Source organism: Balaenoptera musculus, chromosome 3, assembly GCF_009873245.2.
Source record: "Balaenoptera musculus isolate JJ_BM4_2016_0621 chromosome 3, mBalMus1.pri.v3, whole genome shotgun sequence".
Taxonomy (NCBI): domain Eukaryota; kingdom Metazoa; phylum Chordata; class Mammalia; order Artiodactyla; family Balaenopteridae; genus Balaenoptera; species Balaenoptera musculus.
In genome coordinates, this window is record NC_045787.1 from 46,767,724 (window position 1) to 46,784,277 (window position 16,554).

Sequence of the window (16,554 nt, forward strand, 5' to 3'; positions counted from 1 at the left end):
AATTTTAAAAAGCACTTGAAACACAATAGCATAACACATAGATGCTTTTTGTATGTACCTTCTTTGGTATTGACCTCTAGCTTTGTAAAAACTGAGAAAATATGAAATTTGCCATGCTCCTCTAGAAAAATGTGGTAAGAAATGAAAGTGAATCATTTGAGTGTTTTGAGCTCCTCAGAGTCTATACTTGTAACCATAAACTAGTGAGCCTCCCTATCTATAGGTATTTATTTATTAATTGTGCAAGAAATTTTTACGCTAGTTTATGTTGTAAATCTTTTTGGTTTTCAAAAGACTGATTTTAGGTGGGTCTTACTAAAAAGTAGTATCTCAAGTTTCAAGCATCCCACCTTTCTCGGTCTGAAAGGATTGCTTCTTATATACTTCTGTACAAAGCTGAGGTCTGAGTTTGGCCTTAGTTTTGGCACATATTTTCTTCTATTTTGACCTTTATCTGACTTTTAAAGCAGAATGTAAAAGTTTTTTTTTAAAGTTGTATATAAATAAAGTGCTATTATTCATTATTTTTAGATATACATGTGGTCAGGTTCTTCTGAGATTCATCATAACCTACTGGATGCATATTTTAAAATGTACAGAATTAGTCCAGAATAGTTAACCTTCTGATTCATACCATCAGTCACTAAGACAAGCCCCATTTAGGTTTTAAAACTGGATTTACATCCAGAGTGAAAAAGGTTAAGGGAGTTAAAATGAGATTAGGGGTTTTTTTTGTTTTTGTTTTTTTGTTTTTTATCCATACTTTTTCTCAGTTATCTCACCAAAACAATTTCTTGTAATTTTCCTCTTATTCATTATTGTGATATTCTTCATAATCTAAATTTTAGAAAAATAAATTGCTGCTGATCACTTTTATCAGATGTAATTTGATAATTTAATTTACTCCCTGAAGAGCAAAGGGTGTGGGTGCCACATTTAGCACCCCAACTTTTAAGACTCCCACCTAAGGAATGGGCCCCCCAAACACATAGCTCTTAAAGCCAATGGAGCTTGTATCCATGAGACCCACAAGACTATAGCAAACAAAGAAGCAGTCGTTAATGGACCAGAGTACTCACCACAGCTGTGCAGAGAGAGCAGGTAGAAATGCCCATTTCCCTGAAAGGGCCCCATCTGCATACTTTGAAAGCTGCTGCGGGTGGGTCAGTCTTCTAACGTAGCACACTGTCTAAGGGATGGCTGCAATCCTCCCTGGACACCAGGGAAACCAGCAGACACCTCCCCACCTTCTCCCTCTAGACCACTCCAAGTTGCTGGTATCTCCCTGCCCAAAGCTTGTACATACATCTGGTGCCCCAGCTTTTGCATCAGCTGCCCAAAGGGACAGGTCACTGGATCACCTGGCTCAATAGACACTGGGGCTTGCATTTATGAGCCCCACAGGACTATAGCAAACAAAGAAGCAGCTCTTAATGGGCAGAGGAGCACCCTTCTCTCCCCACCCCGCCTCCCACAGCTATATACCTGGGCCCAGCACAGAGGAAACAGGCAAAAATACCCAACTCCCAGTTTCTCCCTGGAAGAAGCTTAGCTACATACTTTGAAGCTGCTGCCTGAGGGTTCAGCTTCCAGTCATCCTCCATCTAGGTGCTCAGTACAATTCTGCCTTTTGGGACATTGATGGATCTTGACACACCCTCAAATACTGGGAGCCAGTAAGATTAAAGACGGTGGCTTGGACAATCAGAGCTTTGAGAGACAACCAGGAGCTCAGGCTGTGCTGATTGATGAGGTTCATCTTATACATGAGACCACTGTGTCAAGACCAGGAGAGGTGGCTGTCTTATCTAATAAGCAGACACCAACATAGAGATTCAAGGAAAATGAAGAAACAGAGGAATATGTTCCAACCAAAAGAACAAGGTAAGTAACCAGGAACAGATCTTAATGAGATGCAGATAAGTGATTTACCTGATAGAGAGTTCAAAATAACAGTTATAAAGATGCTCACCAAAGTCAGGAGAGCAGTGCATAAACAGAGTGAGAATTTCAACAAAGAGACAGAAAATATAAACAAGTACTAAACAGAAATCAAAAAGCTGAAGAATACAATAATTGAACTGAAAAATTCAATAGAAGTGTTTAACAGCAGACCAGATCAAGTGGAAGAAAGGATCAGTGAACTTGAATACAGGGCAGTGGAATTCTTTCAATCAGAGGAGCAAAAAGAAAATAGAATGAAAAAAAGTGAAGTGAATTTAAGGGACTTGTGGGACACCATGATGAAGACCAGTATACACATTATAGGCATCCCAGAAGGAGAAGAGAGAAAGGGGCAGAAAGCTTATTTAAAGAAATAATGGCTGAAAAGTCCCTAACCTGGAGAAAGAAACAAATCCAGATCCAGGAAGCCCTGAGATTTCCAAATAGAAGGAATCCAAAGAGACCCACACCAAGACACATTATAATTAAATTGTCAAAAGTTAAACACAAGGAGAGGATCTTGAAAGCAACAAGGGAAAAGCAACTTGTTACATGTAAGGGAACCCCCATAAGACTATGAGAAATTTTGTGGGCTAGAATGGATTGTCATGATGTATTCAAAGTGCTGTAAGAAAAAAATTGCCAAGAACTCTACCCAGCAAAGTTGTCCTTCAGAATTAAAGGAGAGATAATGGATTTTCCAGACAAACAAAAGCTGAAGGAGTTTATCACCACTCTGTGGGCCTTAAAAGAAATGTTAAAGGTAAGTTCTTCAAGCTGAAATGAAAAGATATTAATTAGTAACAGGAAAACATAAAAATATAAAACCACTGGTAAAAGTAAATACATAGTTAAAATCAGAGTACCCTAATGTTGTAATAGTAGTGTGTAAGTCACTTGTAACTCTAGTGTGAAGATTAAAAGACAAAAATATTAAAAATAACAATGGCTACAATAATTTGTTAATGGTTACCCAATGTAAAAATGTAAATTGTGATATCAAAAACAAAATGTTGAGAGGGAATATAAAAATGTGGAGCTTTTTTATATGTGTGAAGTTGTCAACTTAAAACAGACTGTCATAAATATGTTATATGTAAGTATAAAATATAAGATGTTTTATGGTCACCACAGAGCAAAACCTATGATAGATATACGAAAGATCAAGGGAGAGGAATCAAAGCATAACACTACAGAAAAATCATCAGAATACAAAGGAGGATAGCAAGAGAAAAACAAAGGAATTACAAAACAACCTGAAAACGGTGAACAAAATAGCAACAGTAAGTTCATAATTATCAATAATTACTTTAAATGTAAACAGACTAAATTCTCCAATCAAAAGACATATGGTAGAGTGGCTGCCATATGGTATGAACTACCATACGACCCAGCAGTCCCACTTGTGGGTATCTATCCAAAGGAAATGAAAACCTTATCTCAAAGGGATATTTGTAGTTACGTGTTCATTGCATCATTATTCACAATAGCCACTTAGGGAACAACCTAAGTGTCCATCAGTGGGTGAGTGGATCAAGAAAATATGGTATATATACACAATGGAATATTATTCAGCCATGAGAAAGAAGTAAATCCTGTCATTTGCAACAAAATATATGAACCTTCAGGATATTATGCTAAGTAAAATAAGCCAGACAGAGAAAGACAAATGCTGCATAGTATAACTTATATGTGAAATATTTAAAAAAAAAAAAGAAAGGAAAGAAAAGAAAAGTCAAACTCGTAGAAACAGAGAAAATTGGTTGCCAGGGCCTGAGGGATGTGAGAAATAGGGTGAGGCGGGTAAAAAAATACCAACTTTCAAGTGTAAGATGAATAAGCTCTGAGGATTTAATGTGTAACATGGTGACTATAGTTTATTCACTGTATTTTGTATAATAGAACTATGCTAAGAAAGTAGAACTTAAATGTTCTCACAAAAAGAAAAAAGTTAAATATTTGGGGTGGTGGATGTGTTCATTAGCTCAGTTGGGGGAATCTTCTCACAATATATATGCATATCAAATCATGTTGTACACCTTAAATATGTTACAATATACATTTGTCAGTTATACCTCAATAAAGCTGAAAATATTTTAATTTAACAAATGCAAGGAATCTAAATAACTAACAACAAAAAAATCAATTGAATATTTTAAAAAAAGCTTCTTGCTTGTTGTATATTAGCTATGAGAGTTTATATGCTTAAAATTTAGAAGTGACTAGTTTCATTTGTTATGGGCCAGTTCTTCTGCTTTTGATCTTAGATAGCCTTAAAGCCTGGCTACAATGATAATAAATAACCAACACATTATAAAATAGTATTACAAATCAATGCATTTTGCACTAAGTGTGCCCCAAATCCTGTGCCTCTAATCATATCATTAGCTTAGAAATTTGATTATACTAAAAGCCAAAATACAGTAGTACTAAAAGAAAGTTCCATTTCTGATGGAAGAGTAGAAGTGCTTTTTACTTAAAATAAATGCCACAAATTTAGGTATTTGCTTAATTTAATTTCTTTTATATTAAAAAATGTTTTTCTTTTATTTGTATTTACTTTTATTGCATTAAAAATTGCTTTTTATCTTGAAAGTATGAAGTTCTTGATATGCAGTAATAAGGTTTAAATGTTTTCTAAATTGCACAATTGGTGAAATGTTAAAGAGGAAAATAAAGTTTTTTGTCCTGTCTTCTTTTAAAGTATTTCTAGTTCTATAATTATTTGTTTTGACAGTCTGTCTTCTTAAGACAGGGAAAAGGTATAATTTACTGAGGACTAATAAGCATAAGGGTTCAGTAATTGTCTCCCCCACAAAATCAGACTAATTGCATTATCTGTGGTCACCAAATTACATGACAGTTTATCATAAAAACATTTCCTTTCATATGTGTTTGTTGAAAATAACCTCACTAATAAGATTTTCTATTGAATTATTTCCAAATAATTTTTATCACCAGATGGATATTTTTGCCAAGAAATTTACATTGCATAGTAATTTAAATGGAATAGTTATAAAAAGTCATGGCATATTATCACACTAGAGTAATACTTGTTAACAAAATTCATTTGTGTATTGGAAAATGCATGTAGTAAGTACAATGATATATTCAGTGAAAGTTAATATATTATGTAATCAACAAAATATCACAGTTGCCTCTCAATTTAAGAAACAAAAGTAAATGATAATCATAGAATGTAAATACTATTAACCTATACTATGAAAATAGAACTCAGCTTTTAAATTTGTATTAGACTTTTGAATCCTAATATACAGGTATTCTTGAAAAACTCCTAGATAGGAACTTTACTAATTCCTGCCACAATTAAAAGATATGTTAGTCTAAAAGGAAAGAAACATTCTTAAGAATTATCATAAAAAATATCCATCTGGGCTTCCCTGGTGGCGCAGTGGTTGAGAGTCTGCCTGCCAATGCAGGGGACACGGGTTTGAGCCCTGGTCTGGGAAGATCCCACATGCCGCGGAGCAACTGGGCCCGTGAGCCACAACTGCTGAGCCTGCGCGTCTGGAACCTGTGCTCCACAACAAGAGAGGCCGCGACAGCGAGAGGCCCGCGCACCGCGATGAAGAGTGGCCCCCACTCGCCGCAACTAGAGAAAGCCCTCACACAGAAATGAAGACCCAACACAGCCAAAAGTAATAAATAAATAAATAAATAAATAAATAAATATTTTTTTAAAATCCATCTAACCTGAGTATCATAGAGTTTTTTCTTTACAGAATGAAAGGGTCCAACCCTCATATCTTTGAAGTGAACTCTTTTGTCTAGCAAGTGGCAAAACATCCTACCCTAAGCTTCAGTCTGTGTCCTTATGAACTGATACTGTTCAAAGAATTGACTGTCACTGTTGCTGAAGCTTGTGCCTAAATACCTGAAAGAAACTAAGTTTACAAGTTCCTAACTTTTGGAGTGCTCTGGCATCACAACACTTCTCCTTTTTGTAATATGGTGTGTATTCATTTTTGAAAGTGAACTCTAGTGATAGATTTTGAAACCATCAAAGATTCTTCAAATACGGGATGTGGATGCACTCTTGACTGTCATAAAAACAATATTGCAAGTCCTTGAATCAGAAGAATTTCCTCAAAGATCACATATAACTTGCCTGACTCAGTAGCTACAGTTGCCATACTATTCCAGTGTTAATAGAACTTATACTCTAGTGGGGGAAACAGACTTGTAGCAAATACCAAAAATGGACCAATACCGATTGTAAATAGAGCTCTGAGGAAAAAAGCAAAGGTTCTAAGAATACAGGGACAGCTTTCTTTAAATGAGATGTTTAGGGAAGCTACTCTGTGGAGGTTATATTTAGGCTGAGACCTGAAGGATAAAAAAGAACAAGCGAGACAAAGAGTGAGTGGCATGACAGCTAGGCCAGATACTATAATGACAAATTTGACAGCATAAGAAATTTTTACTTTTTCATTAAAAAATCCTAGACAAGGTTAGAGGCAAACCAAAGATAGGGTGGCGGTAGCTTTTAATCACAGTACATTCACTGTAGGTACAGATGTAAGTTGATGTTGACTCTTTAGAAATCAGTTTTCCAAATAAAGTTGGCCCTCCATATCCATGGGTTTTGCGTCCATGGATTCAACCAACCATGATCTGCTGTTGGTTGAATTCACGGATGTGAAACCCTTGGATATGGAAGGCCAACTGTAAGAGACTTGAGCATCTGAGATTTTGGTGTCTGCAGGGATCCTGGAACCAAACCTCCCCAGACATCGAGGGACAACTATATATGGGAACCTTTTGATGTAGTAGTTTTGGTGTGAGAAGGTATCCTGAGGAATGATTGAAAAGTGTGTAAAATTTTATACAAGAATGTTGTTTGTAGTATTGTAAAATGTGAAGCATCCTAAACATCAGTCTATAGGGGATTGAATTAATAAATTATGTTATCTCTGTACAATGGAATACAAGCTAATATGCAGCCATTAAGAAGGATAATGTACACAGCGGAGGGAACCATCAACAAAAGGAAAAAGCAACCCACTGAGTGGGAGAAGATATTTGCAAATGATATGTCTGATAAGGGGTTAATATTTAAAATATATAAAGAACTCAGACAACTCAATATCTCCCCCCAAAAAATGGATTAAAAAATGAGCAGAGGACCTGAATAGGCATTTCCCAAAGAAGAGATACAGATGGCCAACTGGCACATGAAAAGGTACTCAACATCACTAGTCATCAAGGAAATGCAAATAATGCAAATCAAAACCACAAGATATCACCACACACCTGTCAGAATGGCAGTTATCAAAAAGACAACAAATAAGAAGTATTGGCGGGGATGTGGAGAAAGGGGAAGCCTTATGCACTGTTGGTGGGAATGTAAATTGGTGCAGCCACTATGGATAACAATATAGAGGCTCCTCAAAAAATTAGAAACAGAAGTACCATATGATCCAGCAGTTCCACTGCTTGTTATTTATTTGAATAAAACCAAAGCACTAATTCAAAAAGATATATGCACCCCAGTGTTCATTGCAGCCAAGATAGTGAAATAAGTCAGACAGAGAAAGACAAATACTGTACGTTTTCACTTATATTGCGGAATCTAAAAGATAAAACAAATGGACGAATATAACAAAATAGAAACAGACTCAAAGATACAGAGAACAAACTAGTGGTTACCAGAGGGGAGAGAAGTAGGGGTAGGAGCAAGATACATGAAGTGGATTAAAAGGTACAAAGTACTAGGTATAAAATAAATAAGGGGCTTCCCTGGTGGCACAGTGGTTAAGAATCGCCTGCCAATGCAGGGGACAGGGGTTCGAGCCCTGGTCTGGGAAGATCCCACATGCCGCAGAGCACCTAAGCCCGTGCACCACAACTACTGAGCCTGCGCTCTAGAGCCTGCGAGCCACAACTACTAAGCCTGTGTGCCACAACTACTGAAGCCCACGCACCTAAAGCCCATGTTCTGCAACAAGAGAAGCCACCACAATGAGAAGCCCAAGCACAGCAACGAAGATAAAGCCCCCACTCGCCTCAACTAGAGGAAGCCCGTGTGTGGCAAAGAAGACCCAGTGCAGCCAAAAATAAATAAAATAAAATAAATTTAAAATATATATATACCCCGGGATAATACACGGCACGCCTCAGGCTGGTGCAATGTCACGCTGGCCTCTGCCGCCTCAGACTCGCCCCACACTCTGTACCCCTCCCTCCCACCAGCCTGAGTGAGCCAGAGCCCCCAAATAAGCTGCTCCTTTAACCCCGTCCTGTCTGAGCGAAGAACAGAAGCCCTCAGGCGACCTACACGCAGAGGTGGGGCCAAATCCAAAGCTGAACCCCAGGAGCTGTGCGAACAAAGAAGAGAAAGGGAAATCTCTCCCAGCAGCCTCGGGAGCAGTGGATTAAATCTCCACAATCAACTTGATGTACCCTGCATCTGTGGAATAACTGAATAGACAATGAATCATCCCAAATTGAGGAGGTGGACTTTGGGAGCAAAAATGTGTATATTTTTTTCCTTTTTCTCTTTTTGTAAGTGTGTATGTGTATGCTTCTCTGTGTGATTTTGTCTGTATAGCTTTGCTTTTACCATTTGTCCTAGGGTTCTGTCTGTCTTTTTTTTTTTTTTTAAGTATAGTTTTTAGCACTTGTTATCATTGGTGGATTTGTTTTTTGGTTTGGTTGCTCTCTTCTTTCTTTTTTTTAATTTTTTATTACTTAAAAATTTTTTTTAATAATATATTTTTTATTTTAATAACTTTATTTTATTTTACTTTATTTTATTTTATTTTATTTTATTTTATTTTATTTTATCTTCTTCTTTCTTTCTTTCTTTCTTTTCTCCCTTTTATTCTGAGCCGTGTGGCTGACAGGCTTTTGGTGCTCCAGCCAGGCATCAGGGCTGTGCCTCTGAGGTGGGAAAGCCAAGTTCAGGACACTGGTCCACAAGAGACCTCCCAGCTCCACGTAATATCAAATGGCAAAAATCTCCCAGAGATCTCCATCTCAACTCAAAGACCAGCAAGCTCCAGTGCTGGACACCCTATGCCAAACAACTAGCAAGACAGGAACACAACACCATCCATTAGCAGAGAGGCTGCCTAAAATCATAATAAGGCCACAGACACCCCAAAACACACCACCAGACGTGGACCTGCCCACCAGAAAGACAAGATTCAGCCTCATCCACCAGAACACAGGCACTAGTCCCCTCCACCAGGAAGCCTAGACAATCCACTGAACCAACTTTAGCCACTGGGGACAGACACCAAAAACAACGGGAACTATGAACCTGCAGCCTGCAAAAAGGAGACCCCAAACACAGTAAGTTAAGCAAAATGAGAAGACAGAGAAGCACACAGCAGATGAAGGAGCAAGGTAAACAATGCCCACAAGACCAAACAAATGAAGAGGAAATAGGTAGTCTACCTGAAAAGAATTCAGAATAATGATAGTAAAGATGATCCAAAATCTTGAAAATAAAATGGAGAAAATACAAGAAACGTTTAACAAGGACCTAGAAGAACTAAAGAGCAAACAAACAGTGATGAACAACACAATAAATGAAATTAAAAATTCTCTAGAAGGGATCAATAGCAGAGTAACAGGCAGAAGAACGGATAAGTGACCTGGAAGATAAAGTAGTGGAAATAACTACTGCAGAGTAGAATAAAGAAAAAAGAATGAAAAGAATTGAGGACAGTCTCAGAGACCTCTGAGACAACATTAAATGCACCAACATTCGAATTATAGGGGCCCCAGAAGAAGAAGAGAAAAAGAAAGAGACTGACAAACTATTTGAAAAGATTATAGTTGAAAACTTCCCTAATATGGGAAAGGAAATAGTTAATCAAGTCCAGGAAGCACAGAGAGTCCCATACAGGATAAATCCAAGGAGAAACACGCCAAGACACATATTAATCAAACTATCAAAAATTAAATACAAAGAAAAAATATTAAAAGCAGCAAGGGAAAAACAACAAATAACACACAAGGGGATCCCCATAAGGTTAACAGCTGATCTTTCAGCAGAAACTCTGCAAGCCAGAAGGGAATGGCAGGACATATTTAAAGTGATGAAGGAGAAAAACCTACAACCAAAATTACTCTACCCAGCAAGGATCTCATTCAGATTTGATGGAGAAATTAAAACCTTTACAGACAAGCAAAAGCTAAGAGAATTCAGCACCACCAAACCAGCTTTACAACAAATGCTAAAGGAACTTCTCTAGGTAGGAAACACAAGAGAAGGAAAAGACCTACAATAACAAGCCCAAAACATTTAAGAAAATGGTAATAGGAACATACATATTGATAATTACCTTAAATGTAAATGGATTAAATGCTCCAACCAAAAGACATAGACTGGCTGAATGGATACAAAAACAAGACCCATATATATGCTGTCTACAAGAGACCCACCTCAGACCTAGGGACACGTACAGACTGAAAGTGAGGGGATGGAAACAGATATTCCATGCAAATGGAAATCAAAGGAAAGCTGGAGGGCTTCCGTGGTGGCGCAGTGGTTGAGAGTCTGCCTGCCAGTGCAGGGGACACGGGTTCAAGCCCTGGTCTGGGAGGATCCCACGTGCCGCAGAGCGACTGGGCCCGTGAGCCACAATTGGTGAGCCTGCGCGTCTGGAGCCTGTGCTCCGCAACAAGGGAGGCCGCTACAGTGAGAGGCCCGCGCACCGCGATGAAGAGTGGCCCCCACTTGCCGCAACTAGAGAAAGCCCTCGCGCAGAGACGAGGACCCAACACAGCCATAAATGAATGAATAAATAAATTAATTAATTAATTAAAATTTTAAAAAAAAGTAGTCAACCTTTAAAAAAAAAAAAGAAAGCTGGCGTAGCAATTCTCATATCAGACAAAATAGACTTTAAAACAAAGACTATTACAAGAGACAAAGAAGGACACTACATACTGATCAAGGGATCAATCCAAGAAGAAGATATAACTATTGTAAATATTTATGCACCCAACATAGGAGCACCTCAATACATAAGGCAAATACTAACAGCCATAAAAGGGGAAATCGACAGTAACACAATCATAGTAGGAGACTTTAACACCCCACTTTCACCAATGGACAGATCATCCAAAATGAAAATAAATAAGGAAACACAAGCTTTAAATGATACATTAAACAAGATGGACTTAATTGATATTTATAGGACATTCCATCCAAAAACAACAGAATACACATTCTTCTCAAGTCCTCATGGAACATTCTCCAGGATAGATCATATCTTGGGTCACAAATCAAGCCTTGATAAATTTGAGAAAATTGAAATCGTATCAAGTATCTTTTCTGACCACAATGCTATGAGACTAGATATCAATTACAGGAAAAAAATCTGTAAAAAATACAAACACATGGAGGCTAAACAATACACTACTTAATAACCAAGAGATCACTGAAGAAATCAAAGAGGAAATCAAAAAATAGCTAGAGACAAATGACAATGAAAACATGACGATCCAAAAACCTATGGGATGCAGGAAAAGCAGTTCTAAGAGGGAAGTTTATAGCAATAACGTTCTACCTCAAGAAACAAGAAACATCTCAAATAAACAACCTAACCTTACACCTAAAGCAATTAGAGAAAGAAGAACAAAAAAACCCCAAAGTTAGCAGAAGTAAAGAAAGCATAAAGATCAGATCAGAAATAAATGAAAAAGAAATGAAGGAAACAATAGCAAAGATCAGTAAAACTAAAAGTTGGTTCTTTGAGAAGATAAACAAAATTGATAAACCATTAGCCAGATTCATAAAGAAAAAAAGGGAGAAGACTCAACTCAATAGAATTATAAATAAAAAAGGAGAAGTAACAACTGACACTGCAGAAATACAAAGGATCATGAGAGATTACTACAAGCAACTATATGCCAATAAAATGGACAACCTGGAAGAATGGACAAATTCTTAGAAAAGCACAACCTTCCGAGACTGAACCAGGAAGAAACAGAAAATATAAACAGGTGAATCACAAGCACTGAAATTACTTGTGCAGAAAAGGGAACCCTCTTGCACTGTTGGTGGGAATGTAAATTGAAATGTAAATCGGATCATACAGCCACTATGGAGAACAGTATGGAGGTTCCTTAAAAAACTAAAAATAGCACTACCATACGACCCAGCAATCCCACTACTGGGCATATACCCTGAGAAAACCATAATTCAAAAAGAGTCATGTACCAAAATGTTCATTGCAGCTCTGTTTACAATAGCCATGACATGGAAGCAACCTAAGTGTCCATCAATAGATGAATGGATAAAGAAGATGTAGCACATGTATACAATGGAATATTACTCAACCATAAAAAGAAACGAAATTGAGTTATTTGTAGTGAGGTGGATGGATCTAGAGTCTGTCATACAGAGTGAAGTAAGTCAGAAAGAGAAAAACAAATACCATATGCTAACACATATATATGGAATGTAAAAAAAAAAAAAAAAAGGTCATGAAGAACGTAGGGGCAGGATGGGAATGAAGACACTGACCTACTAGAGAATGGACTTGAGGGTACAGGGAGGGGGAAGGGTAAGCTGGGACAAAGTGAGAGAGTGGCATGGACATATATACACTACCAAACGTAAAATAGATAGCTAGTGGGAAGCAGCCGCATAACACAGGGAGATCAGCTCGGTGCTTTGTGACCACCTAGAGGGGCGGGATAGGGAGGGTGGGAAGGAGGGAGACGCAAGAGGGAAGAGATATGGGGACATATGTATATGTGTAACTGATTCACTTTGTTAGAAACTAACACACCATTGTAAAGCAATTATACTCCAATACAGATGTTTAAAAAATAAATAAATAAATAATATATGTAATATATTTAAAAAACACATATAAGAACACTCTTTTTAAAAAAATAATAAATAAGTACAAGGATGTAATGCGCATCACAGGGAATATACTCAATGTTTTATAAGAACTTTATTAGAGTACATAATTATAAAAATATCAAATCACTATATTATACACCTGAAACTAATATAATATTGTCAGTCACCTATACTTTAACTTAAAAAAGTAAAAAATAGCAAAGAATAAGTAGTAAAGTATACATTAATTTCAAAAAGATAATATACATCTATGTATTGACACCAAAAGATATCTGGAAAATATTAAGTGAAAAATCAGTTTATAACACAGCATGCACATCTTATTTATAATTATAAATATACAGTTGTAAATGAGATATATTCATATTATAAATGTATGTGTATTATAGCACAAAGTATATAATTATATACTCCAGACTTTTCAACAGTGAATATGAAATTGTAAGTGATTTACACTTTGACTTCATAGATTTTTGTTTAAATTTCAGTGTTTGTTTCAGGATTTATTATTATAGAAAAAAAGTGATTTTGAGGGGAAAAAAGAACATTCAAATGGAGCTAAAGAAAGATTTGTTTACTCCTTTGCTAGTTTACTATTTCAAGTTTCCTGTTTCTTAGTAAACCCAAAGGGCAGGCTGATTAAATGAGAAGGATATGGCAATAGCAGGCAGTTACCAGTTAGCTTATATTTGCTAGTTTATCATTTCTCTCTTCGTACTAGAATTTAAGCCTCATGAGAGCAGGAACTGCCTCGTGTCCCCTGCTGTATCTCGTGGATCTAGAACAGTGCCTACCTCAGAGTAGGAGCTCAATCATATCAAATGAGTATGTAAATGAAAGTGAAAGAGAGGTTCCAGCTGAGGTCTCTTGGTGAGTGCCTTAGGAAGCCCCTTGTTTCTCTGCCCTTGATTTCCTTTTGCCTTTGTTCTTATTTCTCAGTGACCATTTGGCTGCCCTCCCCCCAGTTCCCATAAGAATTCTCACCCCACCTTGTTTCTTCATTTTCCTGTCTCCATTAGGCTGGGACACTCCTGAGCCTTTCTTTTTCTCCTGGCACCAAACCTAAAGGAAGCCTGTCTCCTCAGCTACCACTGATGCCCAGTTGAATTTACACCTGCTTGCTCACCTGATTGCCTGACCTTTAGAAATCACTCTACAATCCTAATTAATATTCTAGCCTTTTCATTTCTCTCTTAGGAGAAAAAATGTTTCTGTGGTTCCTTCCTTTTATCGTCTCTCCTTCCCACCATGTCATTTTGGTTGGTTTCATCAGCCGCTACTCTTCTGGGAATTCCACCCTCCTCCCGGTATAATCCCTGCAGACAGCCCCAACTGCCTGTCGGTGCTACTCACATTGCCTGAAGTGGGTGTTGTTGTTATTGCTGGTGTCGTGGCGGTTGTTTATCTGACTGCTTTCTAGTTGGCCATGTGGTCACCTTCTCCCACTCTCTACCACTACCTACCCTTTCCCAAGCCTATCCTCTTATTTCTACCTTCTCCAATCCCACAATAGGAAGGAAGATACTTGGACAGTCTTTGGAGGTGTGTGGACTGGAGAGCTCCATTTGAACTGAGGGTCACTTACCCATCTACCTCCCCACAGTACCCTTGCCTCTTTGGGGAAACAGTACCAGCTGTCCCTCTGAGATGTCAGCAGCCTGTTTTCAAGTCTCAGTCAGTTGTACTCACTATGGATGAGGTACTGTGATTCTATCACATTGTATTTTTTATTGCAAATATGCTGCACTGTGGTTAAATTGCTTAATATATATACTAGGCAGGGAATATAACCATCATTATAAAACCATTTCTCTGAGGGAAAAAAAGTGTTTTAAGTCCAAAATAATTGGTTTATTTTTCAACTTTCTTACTTTAATGCCTTACTAAGTTAGGAACTTTGTATTTGAGTGGTGATATATTTTAAGTCAAATACTTACTGGTTGGCAGGTAAAAGGTACACGAAGAAAAAGAGAAATAATTTTTTCTCAATTTTCAAAAGAGCAAACTTAGTCAACTTTACTACATTGATTTTTTTCAAAAACTAGTGTAAGCTTGCAGGAGTATAAATACAAATATAAATAAATAAATTTGTACCTGTCTTTTCTCAGTTTTCAAGTTATTAAGACTTTTCTAGCATATGAAGAGAAGGGCTTTAAGTCACTTAGAATCAGAATTTGTTTTATTAATGGAATATGATTTATCATTGATTACTAGCTATTAAAGTTTAGATTTGGACTTATAACTAGCTATTGAAGTTTAGATTTGGACTTATAACACAATTGCAAAATACAAATTTAATCTGATCTTTCAGCAGTTAGTAAAGTGCATATGCAGAGCCAAATTCATTAATTCAACAAATATATATTGAACACCTATTATGTGCCAGATATTCTAGGCACTGAGTAATGGGGGGAAGAAGGAGGAGAGGAGGGAGGTAGAAAGGGCAGTCAAAAACCCATTCTCTTTGAGATAGCAGAATATATATATGCACTTACCCTGTGCCTTAGCAATCCAACTTCTAGAAATCTACTCAGAATTATCTGGTAAAAATACATGATTTGGCATAATTCACTATCTGTAATAGAAATAGTGAATATGACATAGTGAAAGTCTAGAAAACAACCCAAATGTCTATCTGTTGATAAGCCATGGTATAGCTATACAGTGTAGGCTGTCTGCCCACCACACTCCCTGCGCCTGAAGCAAGTCCTTTCTTGAAGGGGGAGCTAATCAGAGTATCTCCATGTCTGTCCTGGGCAAGTTTGGGATTTGTTCTAAGGACCCGTTAAAGAATTGTTAGTGGGAAGTGGCATGAAAGGTCAGCGGTTGCTACGTGGACATTAGATCATAGAGGACCAAGGAGACCTATTAGGAAGCGATTGTAATCTAGGCAAGAAATGTTGTTGGCAATGACGATGGAGAGAACCACACAATTCAAGATACATTTCTGAGGAAGAATTGATAGGATTTAGTGCTAGGTGGATGAAGGTGGTAAAGGAAAGTAGGAATAGTTTTAGTAAATGTAGTTGTGTAAGGGAGGCTGATTTAGCTACTGCTGGCAGAAGTGCTGCTTCCCACCATGAGGACATCCCAGTAGCCTCTTCCTCTTCCCCAGATCCTGCCCAGGTTTGCCTTTGATATGTCAGAAAGGCTACTTTAAGAGTGTGGTAGTTAACTTTCAGAGCTGCCCGTTAGCTGGATGGCCTCTCTCTGTGTATGTGCAGTGGGACGTCACCTTGGAGCTTGTCTGGATCTCAACGTGTGAAGAATGGGAATAGGGTGAGGCCTGACTGAAACAAGGCACAGCTGCCAGGTGTCAGGGGAACAATGCAGTGAGGCAGACTCTACTGAGCCCAGCTGTATGCTGAGCACTGCGGGGGGCCTGCTGAGAACTGTGCAAAGCAGTGTGATTAGAGGAAAGAACGCAGGGGAGACAGAAGCTTCCGTTTCAAGTCTAGGCTAATCGTGTGACCCTGAGCTAGTCCTCTGAGCCTCATTGGTGTTGGATATATTTAATTTAAAATGTCCATTAGACATCCAAGTGGAGACTTCAATTAGATAGTTGGCTATATGATTCTGGAGCTTGGAGAGTGGTCAGGCCTGAAAGTATAAGTTTGAAATTCTTCAGCATATATAGAAATAATTACCTAGGGAGAAAGTATAGACAAAGAAGATGGCCTAGAATTGAGTCCTGAAACGCTTCAGTATTTGGAGGTTTGGCTAAGAAGAAGGAGCTAACAGTTCGATACAGAATACTT

The 16,554-nt window shown here is 37.7% G+C and overlaps 1 protein-coding gene across 1 annotated transcript in view; it reads left to right on the forward strand.

The window, feature by feature from the left end:
• Positions 1–16,554, forward strand: part of NDUFAF2 (NADH:ubiquinone oxidoreductase complex assembly factor 2) — a 180,137-nt gene that overhangs the window by 151,309 nt on the left and 12,274 nt on the right. The window contains exon 4 of the mRNA XM_036849307.1: positions 14,310–14,495. Within this exon, the coding sequence (XP_036705202.1) occupies positions 14,310–14,495 (186 nt within the window). The remainder of the gene's footprint in view (positions 1–14,309; positions 14,496–16,554) is intronic.